Source organism: Bufo bufo, chromosome 2, assembly GCF_905171765.1.
Source record: "Bufo bufo chromosome 2, aBufBuf1.1, whole genome shotgun sequence".
Lineage (NCBI taxonomy): Eukaryota > Metazoa > Chordata > Amphibia > Anura > Bufonidae > Bufo > Bufo bufo.
The window spans coordinates 188,537,010-188,560,998 of NC_053390.1; the positions used below are offsets into that span (position 1 = coordinate 188,537,010).

At 40.8% G+C, this 23,989-nt stretch overlaps 1 protein-coding gene across 2 annotated transcripts in view; it reads right to left on the reverse strand.

The window, feature by feature from the left end:
• MARCHF3 (membrane associated ring-CH-type finger 3) overlaps positions 1-23,989 on the reverse strand; it is a 228,850-nt gene that overhangs the window by 52,336 nt on the left and 152,525 nt on the right. For both annotated transcript variants that reach the window (XM_040420209.1, XM_040420210.1), the window contains exon 3: positions 22,121-22,325. In XM_040420209.1, the coding sequence (XP_040276143.1) occupies positions 22,121-22,325 (205 nt within the window). The remainder of the gene's footprint in view (positions 1-22,120; positions 22,326-23,989) is intronic.

The following is a 23,989-nucleotide window of genomic DNA, read 5'->3' on the forward strand; positions in this document are numbered from 1 at the left end:
AGGAAGAGTTATAGCACATATAGCATATAGCACCAATGCCATCATGGTAGTTATATGATACCATGGAGGAGGTCTCATCAGTATTGTTTTTTTTAAATTTTTTTATAAATCTCGAAAAACTTCCCTTATTTCTTATAACAGTATTTCTCCTTATCTGCAATGTCTAATAGATATTTTAAAGGGAATCTGTTATTGTTTAAATTATGTTTTTATGTTAAAACATATTTTAAAGAATTTTTGGTGATGTTAATTTTAATTTCCCTTGTCAATATCATTGCTAAAAAAACATAAGATCCTGCAGTAGGTGATATCACAGCATATCTACTCCCTCCTGACCTCTTCACAGGTCACAGAGCATACCTAGAAAACTCTCCCATAGAAGTCAATTACGTCTCCTCCTGTCTATTGTGTCTATGGCCCATGGTGGCTGCTGTAAAGCATCTCCCTAAATATTGTTAAAGGAGTTATCTGAGTAAAGATAATGATGACCTATCCTCAGGATAGGTCATCATTATCACATCGGAAGGGGTCTGATAAGCACTGCGGGCTCTGGTGAGTGCTCCAGGGCTCCTGGCAGCTTCCAAACACAGCACCGTACATCATATAGCGGCTGTGCTTGGTATTACATTTACTTGAATGAGGCTGAACTGCACATAGGCCTCGTGACAATGTCCGGTGACATCACATGCCCTAGGAAGAGGCCACCCCCGTTGGGGGTCCTAGGAGTCAGGCCCTCACCGATCAGATATTGATCAATAGCAATTCCCGGATAACCCCTTTAAGAATAACTCCGGCAAGATGGCAGCCCCCATAATCATGTTCGGTAAATAGAATTAAAAAAATCTACAATCAGAAATTAAAATAGATTAGAAATGTGAGTTGCTATCTGGTTTTAATTGTCAAAAAATGGGTGACACATTCCCTTAAAATTCTCATTCCTAAGAATTTTGAAGCTTAAATATGCTGCACAAAGCGTTTTAACTTTGGACACATGAGTTTTCTAATGATATTCAGGAGCCATCTAAAATAAATATATATTAGGAGTTTCACAAAAGCCATTTCACATAACTTTCATTTGGGAGCACTGGATTGCAAATTCTTTATTTAAGTTGTGCAACAAAGAGCAGTGAGAAAAGTGATCATTCATAAACCTAACATCTCAAGGTGGTCAATGTGAGGCTTCAACTAGAAGTGCCTTAAGAACAAAATAAAATGGCATCTATTCAGCGGCTCAGCAAGACTCACTAAGTCCATTAAGCTTTTCTTAGCTGGAAGGGTCGTCTGCACACATCTGATTAATGGGTTGCAATCTCTGTTGGCAGCAAAACAATAAATCTGATAATAGCAAACTTAGAACCTTCAAAAAGTACCAAGGAAATTATATACATGGTAGACCGAATGTTAGAATTCCAATAGTGTACTGTCTAGGACAAGTTAACTGCTACAAGTCAAGGGCAATTTAGCTGCCAACACAGATTCCTTATCAGCAACCAAGAACCTTCTAAATCTTCTCGTCCCAGCATCCTAATGTTCTTGCTATGGTAACATGAACATCCAGCAATGCTACCAACCAATTCCAATTTAAAGATAAATTCAACATACTGTATTTAATGGTGGCCCTATATGCAATTTTGTCTTTCCATCAAAATGGACCACAGTTGAGATTTACAGTACCCACAGGCAATTAGATTATAGTGGATGAATGAGACACGGCACATTCTGAGAGATGAGACTTTTCTCCTCCCACACAAGCATTCACTATTACCCCGGCCAACCAACTTCTGGCTCAGTTTACTAGCAATCGCCGCTGTTGCCCCACTATAACACAGAATGTGAGTCCTAAAGCTATTAGGCCCCATAGCAGCTTTTATGCATGCTAATCTGGTAGTGGGATGAAATGTATACAGGCTATCAGGTATAATGCTGCTCTACTGAATCTAACTTATGTAAAAGAAGATGTCAACCTTACACACCATTGGACTTTCAGGCATTAGAATCTATAAATCCAATGAACCTACACTAAACTAGTATATTAGGCACAATAGTGTATATCTGGAAGTCGATCTCACAGACCCAATACAGTGATGTCGTATTTCCAAACCATTAGACTTTCATTAGATGGCATAAAGACAGTGCTGTGCTTGTATATCAGAGAAGTCTACAACTAGATCAGAATTTCACATTCTGTATGTGTTTCAAGTGTGACAATATATCCAGATGGAGTAACTGCAATTGCACAACATTAGTTTCTTATGGTGGTGAAAGAAAATGAGATGAGGCAGTGTGGCAATTTATTTAATGGCTTGGCAAGTTCTCATGTGTTTTTATATCATACTTGCCAACTCTCCTGAAATGTCTGGCAGACTCCAAGAAAAAAGGGGAGAACTCCTGGACTCCCAGAAAGGTTGAAAAATCTCTTGGGTACCATTCAAACTGCCCAACACTTCCCCGGAATCTGCCCTGTGTATGGCACTGAGATGTTGGCCCATCAGACACCAGGGGTGGACTGGCATAGACAGTACAGGGAAATTTCCCCATGGGTCCATACCCAAGGGACCACACAGCAAATTTTTGAACAGGCCCCCACCCCCCTCAGCAACTTCTTCGCAAACTCTTCTCCTGTGGCTAGTCAGACAAGGCCTGGCAGCCGTTCCGTCTGTTTCCTACAGTGTCACTTTATATAATGTCATTGTATAATACTGTTGAGGGGGCCCTGACATTAAATTCTTTTAGTCCTCCTCCTGCATGGGCCCCTTTTAACAAAGCAGCTGCTTTCCCTATAGCTAAACCCTGGCTGGGAGCATCAGGTGCATATGTACCTGGCCAGCAGACACAGATGCCCTCCTGAATCAGCATGGTGATACAGATGAATACTTCAGGGTGCAGGGGGACCCTTGGTTCCATGCCTTACTGTTCGCCCTTGTAGGACACTATATTTGGCAGTTTAGAAATGGTGCAGGGACACAGATTTCAGGCTGCATGATGGAAAATGCTGAAACTGGAGACAGCGACTTGGAATGGGACTCCACACGCCATAAAGGAGGCCTACAAAGGCGTGTGGCCTGTAAAAAGGGGCTAGCCCAGCCTGGAAAATGTTTCAGCAAAAGTGGCAGATGTAGGTCCATTGGTAGTTGCAGTTCTTTTCTTCTACACTGCTGAGTGGATCATGCACATATTTCACCGCTGTCATAAATGTGCAGCATATGTACCATATTATGTCTCCCCATATGAACACAATTACATTGAATGGAACACACACAATAGTGAGTTCTGCACCTGCTATAACAAGAGCTTGTAACCTAGCAACAGTTTGCCCCATCAATACTTTGATATTGAATTCCTTCTCCCTCAATACGCTATTTTACATTTGGAAAAAAAGTAAATTGCATTATGCATTGTTATCACCATCTTTCCACCCCAGTGAAATAATTTTCATGGTCCCTATGCCTCGAGGAATTTCTGTTCTCATCCCGATCATATGAAAAGGAGTAAACAGTACAGCGCTCAATGCAATAAGTTTCTTGTATTGGATCTCAAGGATGCCAAGCACCCCCTCAGTAAAGCTTTATATAATGCGGGATTCTGCATGCATATAATCAGATGCAATAGCGAAATGACTAATACTAAAGGTCACTGCCTGAATATTGATGTCCTGAGGCATTAATTTTCTAAAGAAGTGTCAGGTTGATAAACCTTGATCATGTTTATAATGCATTTCGGAGGCAGGAAGACCTCACCCCTGTTCTGCACATTACGCTACTGTACATCTGTTATGCTATGACAAATATTCAATTTTTATCAATCATATTTCATTTATCAATTTCCTTTTAAATGTCATATTAGAGTAAAGCTGGCCATATATATTCTGTGGCTGTTCGGCCAACAGATATCTCTCTTGACTCCCTCATACACATACATGCTCGGTTTGGCAATGAGCATAGAGGGGATAGCCGGAGAGTAGAGAGCCGAGGCCACTTATGGTGATGGCTTATCTCTCTGAATAACAAAATGATTAGGCGAAAAATTCAGTTTGCTTATTCGTTCTTTACCCTGTCATCTGTAGCCATAATAGCGTATTAGTAATTCTTTATTATCTCCATCCAGCAAATTAAATATCTACACGTCACCTACATCCAGCAGCGGTATCGCCACCTTGTAACCCTTCCTCCTCTCCTCTTGGCCGTGAACAAGATGATATTGTCAAATTGTCGTGGGAATTCCCTACCAGAGAGCACCAGCTTGTGACACAGTGGGGGAGATTTATCAAACTGGTGTAAAGTAGAACTGGCCTAGTTGCCCATAGCAACCAATCAGATTTCACCTTTCATTTTTGACAGCTCCTTTGGAAAATGAAAGGTGGAATCTGATTGGTTGCTATGGGCAACTAAGCCAGTTCTACTTTACACCAGTTGGATAAATGACCCCATAAGTTTCTACATAGACTTATAGCCAGGACAGCATCCAACAGGGCTGCAAATCAGATCTCATTTTCCAAAGCAGCTGTGAAAAATGAAAGGTGGAAACTGTTTGGTTGCTATGGGCAACTAAGCCTGTTCTACTTTGCACCAGTTTGATAAATCTCCGCCAGTGTGCTAACCATATACATCTTCAGATCATCTGTAGAGAGTCAGGAGCTCCCCATACACTTAGACTGTTGGCCAAAAATGCCTTTGTAATGTATGGGAATGTGAAGATCAGTTTTCAAAGATCAGTTCTTGATTTTGCTTTCTCCAAGTAAACTCTTGACCAGGTTCATTGGGAAACCAAGGTTTGTGATAACCTTTGTTAATTATTATAATTTTATATACCATATGCTTTTTGTTAAAGACAGATATCAAAGACTATAGCCGCCAGTACAGCTTGCATGGTAGGTCACCCAGTGTTTAAAAGATTCTGAATGGCAATCTTGCTGGCAACCATTGTAGGAGCTGTAAGGGTGGCCATATTATGTGCCTTCTATCTTCTTTAGAAACAGATATAAATAAGAATTTGCTAAATATAATTTATTTGGTGGTTACATTTTAAATTGCTCCAATCTTTTTTTAAAATATTTTTACTACCACTACCCATGGTAGCATTTCTACAACCAGTATTCTCGCCAATGGTAAAGGTATATTATTGTAAAGTATTGGTGTTTGCCTCAAGCATGGAATGCATTCAAATTTACAGAAATAAAAAAAAGAAAAGAAGATCTTCGCAGTTCCAAATATACACTTTCATCCAATCATCAGATCTAATAGACTCTGCTGGAAAATAGAAACTGACCGTATTAACAAACCATTCACAAAACGTGCAAAGAGCCCACACTTAACTGCATTTCTATTCCCAGCCTAGCATTTAGCTGATGTAGTAAATTGTAGTAAAAATGTGCATTTTTACTTGTAGAAGAAAAAAAGAATCCCACCGGGGAATAGAACGTTTTATGCATTTTATGAGACGCTTTCATCAGCAGAGCTGGGTGATGTTTTATTTACAAACTGTGGGAGCCAGTCTGTTCCAGCACCCAGCGACGTCGCTCCGAGAGCCACAAAAAAGAAGTCCCAGCAAAGCTAAAGGGTCACCAGGCATATGTGCATTTACATATATATATATATGCATAAACAGTACAGATGTACATATACAATATACTGTATATATATATAAATATATATATATATATATATATATATATATATATATATATATATATATAGTGCTGCCCATAACTATTCATACCCCAGGCAAATTTTGACTTAAAGTTACTTTTATTCAACCATCAAAAAAGAGCAATACATGAGGATTCTCAACGACAACATCAGGCAGTCTGCAGAGAAACTTGGCCTTGGGCACCAGTGGACATTTCAGCATGACAATGACCCAAAACACACAGCAAAAGTGGTGAAGAAATGGTTAGCAGACAACAACATTAACGTTTTGGAGTCCTGACTTGAATCCAATTGAGAATCTGTGGAGGGAGCTAAAGATCAGGGTGATGGCAAGAAGACCCTCCAACCTGAAAGATTTGGAGCTCATTGCTAAAGATGAATGGGCAAAAATACCTGTGGAGATATGCAAAAAGCTGGTCTGCAATTATAGGAAGAGTTTGATTGCTGTAATAGCCAATAAAAGGCTTTTCTATTGATTATTGAGAATGGTATGAATAATTTTGGACTGGACACTTTTTGCTCAAATGTAAATAAAAGCTGAGAAATGTTTTTTTTCCACAATAATGCCTCATGTACATGGTCTTATTATCTTTTGGGAGACACCTATGTCATTTCCCGTCAAAAAATTACTTGCTGGTTAAATAAAAGTAACTTTAAGTCAAAATTTGCCAGGGGTATGAATAATTATGGGCCGCACTGTATATATACTATATATATAAACAATGTGTGTGGTAAAGAGCTGGAAGGGTGTATATTTCACCCAGAGTCCCCAGCTGTGTGAGAAAAAAAGAATCCAGAAAACGGTACTTGTTTTAGCAAAAGGTATGCTGGAGATGTTTCAGATGTTCAGACTTTGTTTATGGGCTAGATTTATTTGGAATGTAGGTAGTGGCACCTACCATACCAAACCCTTACTCAAGTACAGCTATACTTGCTAGCCTGAGGAGGTCCCAGGTGTGGCTACTGGGATTATTACTGGGGAATAAATAATGGCCTCAGAGCCTCAGTCAGGGTGAGAGCATGGTGACCCCATGTGGCTGTGCAAAGCTAGATCCCCCATGACAAGCTGAAGGCATAGGTGAGAGAGAAGTTCTCTGTATAGTTAGCGCCCAGACGGGCAGCTGTTTTCTTTGATGTTTGTTGCTGTGGCTGTGTTTATGAGCAGTGGCTTCACCCCAAGTGACGGTTAACTTGGATGCCATGTATGACTGTCGTGTTTATGAGGAAAAATGAACATTGTTTGGACTTCTAATCCTCAAAGTCTGAGACTCTGTCATTATCGACTGCACCGCAAGTACACGCACCTGCAACTATCTATCTATGTAAGTGTTCACCTACTTGGTGGAACAATGAAGTAGTATCATAATGATACTGTATATTGCATTTATTGCCATTATGTAACCTATTTGGGGTGAAAAAACCCTGTATCATATAGTCTACTGTTACCACTACTCGCTAGAGCTTCATATCAGGGTTTATGGAGACTGGTTGTCACTGTAGGATGTAATTTACTTCTAAAGCCCCAGCTGCTGACATTTTGACAGTTTTATTATCAGATCCTGAAAAAAGTGTGACAACTAGTATGGCTGCACTTCCTGTTGTCACTTTTGCAAAAAATAGCCAAAGCAACAAAACAGAAAAATGTCAATATCTCTGTAAGTAAAAGAAAGACAATTCCTAAACTTGCCTACTGATCTGAAGCTAGGTTTGTGTTTCGAGTTGAAGTTCTATTTTGTAGGCAGAGTATGCAAGGACAACTCCATAATTATTTTGAGGAGGACAGAATATGAGCAGATTCTTAAAATGTAAGTCTACCTTTGCTACGATTATGTCAATTATGTCAATTGCTTCTGTACCAGTTTCTTCTAAGAATGAAGGAGCAAAAGTGTCAGAAATTGTATAAAAAGTTATATCCTATAATAATGAAAATGCTAGAATTTCAACTGAAAATGCCTTGATATTGTTTGTTCCTTCTAGATGCATCAATGTCATAGAGCATCCTAGTGTCTGACATCATTGTCAGGAAGTTGTTAAAGTAAGAGCATTGGCAAAGCATGATTTTAAAATATCCTAATGGTAATTTTCAACTTAAATGCCAGCTGCATTGACAGTGATATATGGAGCACATCAAATTCAGTGTCTTGTATCACTGAGTTTAATCTAACGTGTACAGTATATAGATTGACATACTGGGTCATAAGATGCCCGAGGTGACAAGAAGCGGGCATACTAATCAATGAAAGGTTTCACCATTTCAGATTCGGTGTCACATTTGGTATTGTTACTTCATTAGCTGTGAATAATTAAAAGTATAATTATCACTTTTGTTCTCAATTAATCTGTAAAAATTCACAGACCTTTGATCGCCCTTTTACTGCATTTTCGCCAACCAGAATAATACTCCAAAATCATTAACATAAAGGTCAAAAAAAGACTTGAGACATTTTCAGTGCGGCTTGACATGAGCATTAGCTGTAGGAAACAGATATAATGTAGTCTTATAATTCAGATGAGTACATTATGTAAAATAAGCAAAGACTGCATGAAATGACATCACGGTGTAGGTGATATAGGAGACATATGTACTAATCAATAGTGGGTTTGATTTGGTTTGCAATGTAATGAACTGGGGGCTTATGATAAATCTTTACAGCGCTCAAAGTGTTACATTTCCAAGATGTTAAAGTCAAGATTGAACGGTTATCTTTTATAGCAGAAACGCCAGATGACATGAATATTCAGGACAAGCAGGATAAAAACAATTATAATAATGTGATTTAGTCAGTCTGAACTTTAATCTGGCAAATTCCTCGGCACCCAAGGAACAGACACAGAATGTACATTCTAATTTCAGCTCCTTGTCTGTATCTCTAAGAGGAACGTGGGGCAGATATGGGAAGATCCCAATCAGTCATGAAGCTTATGAAATGTAAAACTGAAGACAATTTCCGGCAGGCAAGATTAAGATTTGTGTAGAAAAGGGGATTTTTGGGAGCGAGTATAAGGTTACCACGTCTCATGGGGATATGTGATTTTTAAATGAAAGAACAAAAAAAATGCAAATTATGCAAAATGCAAGTTATAACGTACACCATATTTTCATCATAGTTTGCAATTTTTGTGTTTCTTGTTGCTTAGGATGGGGTTTAGCTGCCTCCTGGATTTACTATAATTTGCACCAGAAATTGGCATAAAGCAAAGCTCAAATCTATGCCAGGCCCTAGCTGGCATAGATTTCAGTGTCTAACGCAAGGAGATATGTCTAATTATAAGGAGGAATCCCTCCTAAAAAGGTTGGGCCATTTTCACACATTGATGGGACCTGCACCTAACCCTAGAAACGAAGCCCACAAAGTGAAGTAGATCGGACCGGGCATACCTGGCCACCCTCCATTTCTATGGGACTGCCAAAAATAGCCGAACCCTGGCTCAGCTATTTCCGTCATCCCCATAGAAGTGAATAGAGTGGTGGCTGAGATTGCGCAGTGCGCTTGCCATTCATTTCTATGGGACTTCCGATAATAGCCGAGTGCACCACTCGTCTATTTTCAGCACTCCCATAGAAATGAAAGGAGGGCGGTCGTGCATGGTCAGTCCTCTCTCTTTCACTTTGCAGGTTCCATTCTAGAGATATGTGCGGGTCCCAGAGGTGGGGATATGCCACCAATGTGTGAGAAGGGGCAACCTCTTTAATATATTAGGTGCATGTCACTCCACTGATAGTCTTTAGGTATGTAGGAGTCTTATTGCTTGCTTAACTCTTGGTGGTTCTGATATGGACATTTGTGGGTTGGTGTCTGAAGTAACAAGAGTACAATTGCCAATTTTATGCTGGTTCATTATTTTCGATCATTTGACTGTCTGGCTCAACAAATGTATTTACAAATTATGAATTACTACTATGCTTCCATCCTGATTCTCTTTTTTCCTTTTGTCAACAGGGTTCAGACTCAAATGAAGAAGACAATTTGTTACAATGGTCTTTTTGAAGCAATATTTTATCCTCTTGTTTGAAGACACTATTTTGACAGTGGTGTCGGTGGTTCACATACTTTAAACTATAAATCTTCCTTTCTTCAAAAACTTCCCTAAAATTCCAAAGAGCAGTAGGAACTGGAACTACCATGTTTTGTAATTTTGTCCTGAATTTGGGAATCCAAAGCAGTTCTGCAGAAAATACTGATCTAGCATGATAAGTTGCACTATAATCAGTTACACAAGGCCAGTTGCACAATTATGTACAATGCCATTTGACTTTAGGTAAACATGTAATTGACTGGAAGTAAAATGGAAGCCAGGCAAACCATGGAAGCAAAAATATGTTCCAAGTTCCAACCCTTTACAGTTCATGAAGTTGCTTTAGTGAGAATTACTAGCTCTTGCCATCATGAATAATAATCTACAACTGCTAGAAAAACTGGTGTCCAAACGGGATGTCACACAAATCAATAGCAAGACTTTCTCATGGCCCATTAGGTAAAGTGGTATGTCTGACTGGTTCTGGTTTTGGTTTGTTGCCCAGCAGCTGACAGGCTTGACACAAAAAGACCCTACAATCTACATTCTTATCAATTACTGGCAACTAAATCTACTCACATAACTGTTGTTTGATGAGCACAATACCTTAATGTTCCTCATGAGCTAACTGCAGACAACATTACACATAATTGCCCGCTATATTCTACAATGTCTCAAGGTGCTTTCACCTCCATATAGCTTGCCTTGATGTGTCTCTAAAGCTGCTCTTTATAGAAGAGTTACACTTTTTATGTGATGGCATAACCTCCTGTGGAAAGACAAAACACAGAAATGAAGTGGCAATTCTGGAGGAGCTGCTCAGCCCCTGACACTGTGGCGTGTCTTTTATTGGGGGAGCAGCCCGACCGCGTGTGGACCGCAATAATCGACTAGCCCCAGCAAAATATGCATACAATGGAGGATGTCGACGCGGTCCACATGCACCACAAGAAGCAAACTACACAGAATGTAGCAAATAAACATATGAAACACAGAGAGGAAATGCACCAAACAGAAATGCTACTGACTATACTGGGAAGTCATGAATGCAGGTATTAAAAGCTGAGACTTTCGCCAATATGTTCCAGTCAGGAAAATATCGGAGCCCATCATTCACCACGTCACGGTCACTCAGCATGGCAGAGGGTCCTAGCCGCTGCTCTAACTATGGTGTGAACACGGTCTGGGGGTGATATAATTCAGCTCACAGCCAAGCCTCCACACAAAAGCCCAGCATGAATACTGCGGTAGTAAAATGTGAATGAGGCCAGACTGTGAGCCACACCTATGCCAGACCATGTGATGGAAGTTACCAGGTGCAACAGAGTGTTTGAACACACTCAAATCTAACAAGACAAAACACAGAAATGAAGTGGCAATTCTGGAGGAGCTGCTCAGCCCCTGACACTGTGGCGTGTCTTTTATTGGGGGAGCAGCCCGACCGCGTGTGGACCGCAATAATCGACTAGCCCCAGCAAAATATGCATACAATGGAGGATGTCGACGCGGTCCACATGCACCACAAGAAGCAAACTACACAGAATGTAGCAAATAAACATATGAAACACAGAGAGGAAATGCACCAAACAGAAATGCTACTGACTATACTGGGAAGTCATGAATGCAGGTATTAAAAGCTGAGACTTTCGCCAATATGTTCCAGTCAGGAAAATATCGGAGCCCATCAATGCACCACCTCCTGTGGAAAGAGTTCATTGGGAAGTTTAACATGAATATGATGCAGCCAATAACAACGGGTGCAATACATATTCATTTGATTAGATTGAAAAGCATTTTTCTGTTTAACAATGTTAAAAAAAAGACTTAATAAAGCCATTGTGGGTCATTGTACTCACCCATATAGAAATATCTCAGATTATTACTACTGAATACTGAGTATCAATTTTGGAGAAGGTAATTCCAAGGTGACAACCAATATGACTGCACTTCCTTGCCTGTTCTGTCAGATTGTTACAAAGTAAATTTTATTACCATATCTGTTACTCTGAAGTGTAACTTCAAACTCTTGTGCACTGGTTTATGTACCAGGGCCCAACCTCTGCCTTTACCATAATAAGTAATTGAATGCAATGACCTCACAAAGTGTCTACTGCCCTGTTCTAATACTACTGTTCTTCTGAGTCAACTGCTGTTGGCCATCAATACAGCTTGTGTAGAGGTTGTCACCAAGCATTTCCAAAGTCCTGATTAGCATCCTCTGACTAATTACGTACTGATATGATAACACAAGGCAGATTTGCTATTCTAGAATTTAATAAAATTGGATAGAAAACCACATGTTCTTGAGTTGACAAAAGACGACTCAAGATTTACTATTTACTGGAGATTTTTATTTTTAGCAACTTCTGATTTTAAAGCACATAATACATATAATAAATATGATATACAATACACCAACATGTAAGCGGGACAATTCCTGCAAGGTAGTAGATTTACATACAGTGCATTTGGAAACCCTGTGGCATTATACCCAAGGAGACTGGAGTCTGTAATCGCTATCAAAGGTGCTTCAGCTAAGTACTGATTGATCAAAGGGTCTAAAATTTTAGATTTTTTCTTTTTGATAAATTAACAAAGAACATTCTGATTTCATTTTGTCATTACGGGTTATTGAGAGGAGAAATATGGGGGGAAAAAATTGAACCTTTTTTTTATTTTAGCACAAGGCGACAACATAAAATGTGAAAAAAGTGAAAGGGTCTGAAAACTTTCTGAATGCACCTTATAGTCCCAGAAATAAAGCTTTACAGTTCTCAGTAACATATAACCTTTCTACCATTATACAAACACTAAATACATGATTAGTATCTCTCATACACTGGTATAATTCCAAATATTAAGATCTGGGGTAATGGAAATCTGTCATTAAAAACGTTCCTTAATATTTCTGACAAAAGAAAATGTGACATGAATGTTATGTATTATTTCTGAACGTTTGAAAAAAAATCCTGTAAATTTTTAAGCCACAATTGGAAGCAATGGACACCTTGTCAGTCATGGATGACAATGTTTGCGGAGAAACATCATATCTTATTTAAACTATACAATATACTGTGTATAACTATCATTATCCCAAGAGGACATTTTCACTTGGATATTACAACCTTCAATTAAGTTAAAGGAATTGGGGATTGTTGATGAGAACCTGGACAGGGACATGGGATTCCTGTTCTCAGGATTGGTGAAGGTCCTGGCGGTCGGACCCCCACCGATCAGTTAATTATTCTGTGGTTAATCAATAAACTATACATACCCTAAAATTCTTCTATTGTCCTGTAATAAAACAAGCTCACATACAGCTACATTGTAAATTATTTTTTGAAGTCACAAATGTATTAGTATCATGTACTGCACTTATTTATGATGAATTTACTATATTACTATTTTTATATGATAGTTATAGGTACAGTCTTTTTGTATTGTATTTATGTGTATAAAAAGTTCATATTTTTTTCTTTTTCTTTATATGTTACAGGTTTTGTGTTTTTGGCAGGCATATTTTGTGCACTGGTCACTCATTCATATGGGGAACCACTGTCATTTACACTATATTCCCTGCGTTTACCTAAATAACAGAATTTCCTATCAGCACGCATGGCTGGCAGTATGATCTTATTTAGGGCTTGTTCACACGAACATTGCCCCTCCGTGCCCGTGCTGTGGACTGCAAATTGCGGTCCACAATGCACAGGCACCAACCGTGGCCCAGCTATTCACTTGCGTCCGTTCCGCAAAAAGATAGAGCAAGTTCTATCTTTTTGTGGTGCGGAGGCATGGAACGGAACCCCAGGAAGCACTCTGTAGTGCTTCCGTGGGGTTCCGTTCCGTGCTTTGCGGACCCATTCAAGTGAATGGGTCCGCACCCGTGATGCGGAATGCACACAGCTGGTGCCCTGTGTATTGCGAACCCGCCGTATGCGGGTCGCAATACGGCAACGGAGGGGCAACGGCATTGTGAATGAGCCCTTACTGATATGCTCCATGTTTGGGCTCCTAGGTTTGAATAACTCCTGCAGTTGGGACTTCCGTCTGACTGTGATACTAGCCATATCACTGACTATGTGGAATCTAGAACTTAAAAAGTCACTGTACTTTCACACAACTTTACATAAATCAATAGTCCAAGTGACCACAAGAAACTTGGTAATATGTTTTATCAGTCAGAAATGTCTAGCTTTCATGTTATCAGCTCTTTACCTCTTCCCCTACCTCCTTGCTAATTGCTTTTCACTGTGAAGAAATGCTTTGAATTCTGTCTCTAGATGAAGCAGCTCCATAAAACAATCATATTACAAATATCAATACAAGTCTATGGATAGGGGAGAGGGAGGAGTGGGCAGCCCCATAATTGTGACAGGACTCAGAGACACTAAAGAAACTGGATAGCTACATAGGAGATTAATATCTCAGCACAAGTGCTAAATTCACAACCAGTACAGGTGCTGAGCCATACTTCTTAGTGCGTAGGAAGCAGCTTCTCCTCTACTTTCTATGTGCAGTGGATGGCAGATGGTGTCCACCCACCATGTCTGAGAGATCCACAAACTAGATGTTCAGAATGTACAGAGGAAAACTGCTATAATGCCAGATAAAAGTCATATAGTAGCCAGAGATAGTGTTATTCCTATTGTACACACACTGTACTATTGATTAATGCAGAATTTGTTGAAAGGTTAGGTACGCTTTGACTTTTAAAAGATACACATGATAAAAGGTCACAGTAAAGACCACAGAGAAAATACCAAAGTGCTCACTAAAATATGGAATTAAAAAAAGGACAAAATAACCAGTCAAATTAATAAACCATATCTATAAAGGTGCATATAACATTGAGACAGACCAGAGAATGAAGGTAACACTGACTTTTGACACACAGTGAATGAGGTAAATTTTAATGCAAGAAACAGTGGCAGAAATTCTACCAGCTATGGTGACAGAAAAAAATAAATAAAATATAGGTGACATTTATCAAGACTAGCATTTTATGCGCTGGTCTTGATTCCCTCTGAGCTGCCGGAGGATACGACAAATTTATTTTGAGGCACAGGCCTCTTATGAATCTGTTGCATCCTTCGGCAGGCCGTGAAACCTACTTAAAGGAGGCTGCCATAGGTTTCTATCTTTCTATCTGTATGCCCTTCTGGCCTGTCCTCTCCCCACCATCGCAAGGCCTCCTTTTCATGCTACTTCTGAAGTATCGTGAGGGCCAAAAGTCATAAATGTCGCCGCAAATTCAGTGTGTAATGACATTTGCCACTTTTCAATGCCAGAAGAAGGCATAGTAAATACCCCTCTATGTCTTTCTGAATCTGGTGATTAAAAAAATTGCTATCGCTCTCAACAGTGTAATAGAATTAGTCCCAACAATCAACAATCCAGGCTTGCGTTACAACAACCCAGTTGATCAGCTGTCCGCTGCTGGACAGCTTGATAAAAAAAAAAATCAACAACCAGCTTCCTATGCACTTCCCTTGTATGCAGGCCATTCAAATGAATAACTGACCATGTAACACATGGACGAGCCAGGTCCACAAGGGCTGCTGTTTACTAGGGGCTCTCTCTATGGATCACAGAGGGGTTCTCAAGTCTGTGTCTAAATGCCCTATTAAGAAATACTTTGGCTGCCAGAAGGAAAACTGGGCATTTTGTGCCCTGTATCAGAAAAATGGAGTAGTGACTCCAATAAATATGTATTAGGAAATAAATCAGCAAAGCAGGTGAAACCTGAAAATGACAGTGTTAAAAAGCAGAGATTGATTTTTAAGAAAACTTGTCACCACAAAATGCAGTGTATTCTGCAGGCAGCATGTTATAGAGCAGGAGCTGTTGAGCAGATTGATATATAGTTTTATAGGGAAAGATTCAGCAAAACTTTCTGCATTTAAGGCAGCTCCCATACAAAACTGTACACACATACACAGGGAATGGTATCAATCACTGATAAGACCTCATCTGTGTACAGCTATCAGTGACTGACAGCTATCGCAGTATACACACTTACACAGGGAATGGTATCAATCACTGATAAGACCTCATCTGTGTACAGCTATCAGTGACTGACAGCGATGTCAGTATACACACTTACACAGGGAATGGTATCAATCACTGATAACACCTCCCCTGTGTACAGCTATCAGTGACTGACAGCTATCTCTGTATACACACTTACACAGAGACTAATACCAATCACTGATAACACCTCCCCTGTGTACAGCTATCAGTGACTGACAGCTATCTCTGTATACACACTTACACAGAGAATGCCATCAATCACTGATAAGACCTCATCTGTGTACAGCTATCAGTGACTGACAGCGATGTCAGTATACACACTTACACAGGGAATGGTATCAATCACTGATAAGACCTCATCTGTGTACAGCTATCAGTGACTGATAGCTATCTCTGTATACACACTTACACAGAGAATGCTATCAATCACTGATAACACCTCCCCTGTGTACAGCTATCAGTGACTGACAGCTATCTCTGTATAGAAAATAGGAAAATCCAGATCACCCACTTGAATTCTAATGATCCACCATTAGTGCACAGTAATATAGGTAAGACCTCAGCAAATATAAAGATAAAAGAATTCCAGCACCTGTAATCTTTGAGTGACAATTTCTTTATTCCAGCAGTGGGTAATAAAACATTGATGACATGATCTTCGGGGCAAGTCATGAGTAAGAACATTTATTTGTTCGAAACGCGCTGACTGTAACTGACTGTAACTGGATGTGTGAAGATCATGCCATCGATGTTTTATTACCCACTGCTGTATTAAAGAAATCGTCACTCAAAGATTACAGGTGCTGGAATTCTTTTATCTTTATATCTCTGTATACACACTTACACAGAGAATACTATTAGTCACTGATACGTCCCCGTGTACAACTATTAGTGACTGACAGCAATCTATGTATACACACTTACACAGAGAATGCTATCAATCACTGATACCTCCCTATGTACAACTATCAGTGACTGACAGCTATCTATGTATACACACTTACACAGAGAATGCTATCAATCACTGATAACACCTCCCCCATGTACAGTTATCAGTGGCTGACAGCTATCAATCACTGATAAGATGGCCCCTGTGTACAAGTGAGATCAGAAAGAGCACAGACTAAAATAAATTACAAGTTTTGCTGATTTAAAATATATATCAATCTGCTCAGCTTCTCCTTGTCACGGCCACGGTTATGGTCGTGACTCCTTGGGAGTCGCATACAGTTGCCCGCGGTTTTGGTTGTTGTGTCAACCGCAGCTGAGGCATTATGTAGTTGGCCTCGGTGCGGTTGCCGCGGACAACAGCCTTGTGTGCGGTTCCCGGGGAGTTGTTTTGGATGCACGTTTGTATGTCTGTTGTGCACTGTGTTTTATGTTTGTGTGCGCACGGACATCATTCCTCGCACTGTGGTTACCCGTGGCAACCTTAGGTGGTATTATGTACATGTGGTGGCAGTGTCCCGGCCTTCGGGCTGACTCCCTGGACACGTGTGCCACCCATGTCGTTGCTTGCGGCAACGGCCACAGTGTGATCTGTTGGACACTTTTCCTTTTTGTGAGTTTCCCTTCTGTGGTGTGTGTAGGGTTACCTCCCTTCCCAGTGTGTGTGTGATGTCACTGGGTGTGTCCTTCCTTTGGGTGTGGCCACTTTGGGCCTATATAACCTCTCTCTGTGGCAGGGCTCAGGAGGTTGCTTCAGCATGCTTGCTGATAGCAGCCTCCTGTGTTTTTCCATCTGCCTGTGAGAGCCACCACTGTGGTCATAGATTTAGATTTAAGTTTAAGTTTATGTTTATGCCTTCTTGTATGTCATGTTGTATGTGATGTTCTGTTGGGACCTTCCTTGTCACTTTTGTGCAGTTTACGGTTCTGGATTCCTGTTAGTCAGGGATCCAGTCAGCAAGGCTGTGGCAGGTTGGAGGAACTTCTAGTTCGCCTGCCATACCCGTAAAACTGTTTGTGTTCCCCTTTTTCCCAACAGCTTGGCCAGTGAGACTCCTGCTCCTCCGCGTCTAGGAGGAGTAGGTCGTCTTACCCTGACTCCTAGCGCAGGGACCGGACGGAGGGTGAGTTAGGGATCCGAGGTTCCTGCGCATGGGTCCTCCTACCTTTAAGGTCGGCCCATGCAGTTAGGAGTTAGGGTCAGGGTAGGGACGCTGTTAGGAGGTGACCTGCTCCCTATCCTGTTCTCCTGGCCGAGTAGGCCTACAGCATCTGGCATTGCACGGCTGAGGATTTCCCCCATCCTCAGCCGTGACACTCCTGCTCTATAACATGGTGTCACGGCAGGGAGTGGGGGAAACCCCCCACCGTGCGGTGTCAAAGGGTAAAGGGGATCAGCCTGGCCAAAAAGGAGTGATAAGGGAGCAGGTCACCTCCTACAACATCCCTAATCCTCTCCCTGACTCCTCACCGTATGAGCGGACCCTGATGGTAGGACGACTCATACTCAGGATACCTAAAGACCCTAAGTCGCCTTGGTAATCCCTCACCAAGGAGCAGGGAAGAGACGACCTGTTCATCCCAGTAATGGAGGAACAGGAGTCTCTATCTGAGGCCAGGCTGCAAGGAGAGGGGAACACATACAGCATATGGAAATGGCAGGTAAGCGACACCCATAACTCACTTACCTGCCACAGACACACTGACTGGAACCCGTGCACAAGTGCTGGTGTCCACACCAACATTAAAGGACACAGCACACACCACAAACCACACAGGGACCCAGGACAACCATAGCTGCAATAAACAAGAGACAGGAGAATATCTAGTAAACATGCTGGCACCAAACACCACCAGACATGTAACACCAACCTAGACACACAAACACCCTGAACATAACCCACTCCATACAAACAGAGACAGGAAGGGAAGGAGACACCGGGATAACACTGATGACCAAAAGGGTGGCCCTCACTGGACAGATGGTAAAAGTCAGGAACAGAGAACCACCAGCGTACACCAAGGCTGGAGGAACCCTCAGCTTCAGGCATCCAGCAGAGGCTAAATAGCCCAAGCAGCCACTCACACACACACAAACCCAGTGTTAAGGGAGTTAACCCTTCCAACACCAGACAGAGGAAGGAAGCCACTTAAAGGGGAAGTGCACACACAAGCATGCCAAACCACACGTTACCACCGGCAACAGCATGTGTGGCAACCATGTCACGGTAATCACCCAGAAGGCCAAGACACTGCCACCGCATGCTCTAACAGCAACACGTTGCCGCGGGCAACCGCAAGTGTGGCAACAGTGTCACAGCGTACACCATAGGCCGTGACACATGGTACCTGCAGTTTATACTGCATTTTGTGGTGACAGGTTCTCTTTAAGATCACAGTAGGCTGTTGTATATTCTGATGCCTGAATACCTCTGTACTTTGATTATCAGTGCCTCTAGAGTGATACTGCTTGTTAAAACCTTAGGAATACTTTGTGTACATTGTGTCATTCTTTACAAGGGCATATAGACATTGCTGTCTTTGTACTCAGTTATGTCTGTAGTAAAGAAATGGAAATGATAGCTCCTGGCATTATGATAGTAAAGTATCCCCTTGTGTCTATTATATGAGCAGTCAATTGTGTTGCTAAGAATGCTAGTAGGCCCACCTCATGAGTCCAGATATGTGGGTACATATTATTGGGAAACAGCTTACAAATAGCCCATTGCAACCATCATAAAGCCATGGAGCTTGACAAAATACATTTTAAAAGAACCATTATTCTCCATGATATCACTTTCAATGACTCAATGGGATGTGTCTGAGGTTTAAGGTGAATCTAGAAGCATAGATAAAATTGTGATAAATGGATACAGGAGAATTATAGAACAAGATAACATGACCTTCACTGATGCCATTCAACCATATGGGCAAAAGGTACAATCGAGTTATTATTTTTGTATACCAGGTAATCTAATAGCATGATGAACAATAATCTTAAAAAAACTAACATTTCCGTTAGGCATAGATGACATATACTCAATTAAATAATAAAACTCTATGTCTATATTAACATTTAGCTGTGATCAGCAACACCGAGCTTCCTGCCACTAAGCACTTCAGTTGACAAGGGGTTTTTTGTAACTTGTCAGCCTGGTAACACGTTCACTAATTAAATTGTACTGGAAATGTGAGAAAATTAAACGTAAAATGAAAATAACACATAAAATTATATTATTGTATCTTTCCAACACTGATACTGTGATAATACTGTGTGTGGGCTCCTGTGCAAATTTCTCTATATTCGACAACTAGGAAATAAATCTTGTTACAATAGACCATGTTAGTTTGACCTAGTTTCTACCTATCTTCAAAGGGGTTATCCACAATGGACAATAATGCCTTCTTCTTAGAAGGGTTCCTCCAGGATTTACATTTTGATGACAGCTGTTTGAGGAGGCCACAGCTCTCCTGTGAGCGCCGTTGCCTCCTTGCAGCTTACCCGACACAGCACCACACATTGTTCTTGGCATTGTGCCTAGGCCATATGACCGATGAATGTGACATCACATAGCCTAGGAAGAGGTCTAAGCATTTATGGATGCCACGGCCTCTTCGTACAGCTGATGTAGAGCCTGACCTTCACCAATCTCATATTGATGACCTATCCTGAGGTCACCAATATGTAAATCTCGGAGAACCCCTTTAACCAAAAAAGGGGCTCCCAGTTGGGACCTCTATCCATCCAACGCCACCATAGGAAGCTAAGCATTACCCACTGACCACTCAAGTCACCAAGCAGGTCCTCCAGAGCAAGAGACACTTTTTGCAGACTCTCTCCATTGTGGCCAAGAGATGAAAATGTGGTGTCGTTTCTGTAGTTATTTTGTCCGTGGGAGGTATAGTTTCCTAATTCAAAACTACAGGTATGTGTGAATTTGTCCTTGATAATGGTTTGATGAAATACTGTAGACAGATTATTTGTGTTTGTCATCAAAACTCAATGGATCTACTCCCAGTTGCACTAAAGAGAACCTTTTATGGGCCTATTTTATACACTCAGATCATCATAACTATTGCATCAAAACTGCATTAAAAGTGTTAGGTCATCATGATGGGTGATCAATATCTGATTACTGGTGGTCTGACTCCCAACAACCCTATTGATCACCTGCTGAAAGACGCCTCAGCTCTTGGACAAGTGATGTTGTTGTTTCTCACATCCATCAGTCACATGGCCTCTTTATGCAACTCAGTCCAATTCAAGTGAATGAGCAAATACAGCTGCTATGCAATGTACGGCACTATGCTTGGTACATATGGCTGATCGGCGTCGAAAGCTAAGTGTCGGACACCACCAGATGTTCATGACCTATCCTGAGGATACCTCATCCATATTTAAGTCCTGGAAAACTCTTGTTAAAACCAGTATGATATGTGTATTGACATGTATATTGTGTGCTAAGGAATATTCATACTTTAAATGCATGTAAAATTGGGATACAATGCTCTGGAAACACCCAAGAAAAAAGTATCAATTTACTCATCTGAGGTATACTGTACCACTGCCAACTTTGACTATAACATAATAAGAACTCCAGCTAACACTTGATGCATTTTTCATTGCTATATGACAGCACCGTTTGAAAATGCCATAACAAATAATAATATCTATTGATGGTCACCTCCTTAGAGATTTATTACTGGGCATTAGGATAGGGAAGCCAATCAACTGGAATAATAAGAACCAAACTTGAAACTTCCATGATAGCATTCTAGTATACAAGAGTTGTGATGGAGGTTGAAGCCAACTACCTCATCTACATTTTATATGATGTGGTGGCAGAACACAGGTCTTAAGATTACCAAAGCTTTTTCTATCACTGTTTCCAGCATTATTGGAAACATAAGTAAGAGTATGTTCACACAGCAGGTCTGAATTAGGCAAAGTGCAGCATATTTTATTTGGCAAAATGATGGTATTCACGCTGAAAACTCAAGAGACCCCCCATCAGACACCATCAGTGTCCAGCATACACTGTATCCGGCGGTTCCAGTATTCTGTTCCTATGCTAGAACAGAATAGTGGAATCATACAGCTAATGTACACTGAGCCTTGTTTTTCAACCGAAATCTTCACCATAGTTCAAACAACGCTGATTCTTTCTCTTCTGAATTGAAATCCGCCTCACAGGAAAAATAATAAGGCATCACTACTTGCTGTGGAATATATGCAAAATCTGCATAATATCTGTGGCCTCGTAGCCACACGTGGATTAGCCCCATTAAGAAGGGCTAATCCAGTGCGGGTCTGTGATGTGACAAACTGAAAATCCACACCATAAGTACGAGGGTTGGCCTACGATTTCTGCCGTGAATTTCAATGCAAATCCATATTGGATTTTAACCACGTGTATTTACTGTAAGTTATGTGGACATACCCTTAGTAATCTTGGCAATGAGCAGTATTTACTAACCTCTACTAATGGTCTAGGCTTGCGCTCCACAGAAAACCTGAAGTGACAGAGTTCACAGTAGCTTGTGTTGGAGGATGAAAGCCAGTGCTCTAGGCAGCTGCGGTGTATTGTCCCTAGTGTTCCAGTACATTCACATGGGGAGAGAAGGTCTTCTTGATTACTTCCTTCATGACAAATCCTGCACATTGGGCGATCATTAAAAGTGCTGCAAAATAAACAACATACTTTTATGTTAAATTTCATTTCATTGATCAGATTCATCTAGGTCTTCTGTATGCAAGCAGTTTGGAATATGCTTGCATTCTGATTTGAACCATTTCCAGGGACAGTTGAGGTTTTTGCTGCTAGGAATCTAAAACATGGAATATACATTCAGTGATGGTCAGTTCGCAGTGTTCGCCAACGAACACATGCGGGCTGCCATCTTGACTCACCCATCCGGCGATGCACAGGTAAGCAGTTACCTGTGCATCGCCGGACGGGTGAGTCAAGATGGCAGCCCGCATGTGTTCGTTGGCGAACACTGCGAACTGACCATCACTGTATACATTTCCCTAGAACTAATTAATTCAGGTTAATAGACTTAGTAAAACACATCAAAACATGAATTATGATTAACGGGAACCTGTCATCGGGAATAAGACCCTTAAACTGCCACTGAACTGATATACAGGATGATAACAGGTTTCCAGTGATGTTCTTGTACTTTCTGGCAGGTGTGGCACCATGCATCTTGCCCAAAAGGAAGTTTGAAGGCTGTATTCCCATGACTGTATAGAGTCACGAAGGTGAAGTCATTCTCTGGAGAAGTCAGGCTGGTCAGTACTCCTCCTGGCATGATGGGGGCCCCACAGGTCGGGTACGTCATCTATACCACACCACTTTGCATGAATTTGATGCTGCTGGAACTGTATTGTGATGATGTACCTGGCCGATAGGATGTTAGTCAAGTCAGAAGGAGGACCAATCAGTCTGATTCTCTGGAGAACGGATTCAACTCTGTGGCTCTATACAGGCATGGGAATATAACCTTTACAATTTTTTTCTGCATGATGCTGCACTTGCCAGTAAGTAAAAGAACATAATTGGGAACCTGTTATCAACCTGAAAAACAAGTTGGTGACAGTTTCAGGGCCTAATTTCTGATGACACATTCCCTTTAAAGGTACAATAAATAGTCTTGAGATGTGCCTTCTCACTACATATACTCTTTCCACTATGTATCACACAACTTGAAAAGACCTATGTGAACCAGTAAGGTCCTAGGTAGTATTGAACTTAGGTTCCTTGAGCTTTTAGTGTAGGTTCCTGTCCTAAAAAGATCGCCTGGTCATTGGCGGACAGGCACAAATAATTTTGCACAAAATGAATTTGCCAAGAATCTTACATTTCTAATGTAGCATTAGCACTAATATATTTTCTATAGTGAGTATGGCACTATTGTATCTACTTGATTATTTGTGTTTGCAGAGTGCTGTTGCATTTGTTTTTGCTTTTGCGTTTTCAGCCATGGCGACGTTCACCTGCACGTTGAGATGTGTTGACTAACCCCCATTTTTTTTTGCAAACAATATAAAAACTATATCATGAATAGAGGCGTGGGCCATAGATATTTTTTTTTTGTAATCTTTAGTTATAAAGTACTAATTGGAATCTGATTCAATTTCAATTTTATATACCAACTGTAGTATATCACACATAATGTTTTGATTTTGACAAGACCCTGACACAGGCCACTAAATGGGGCAATTATTGGGGAAGAGCATTCCTATGCTATTCCTACACTGTCCATTCACACGTCCGTTTTTTCTTTCCTGATCTGTTCCATTTTTTGCGGAACAGATCTGGACCAGATCTGGACCCAATCAT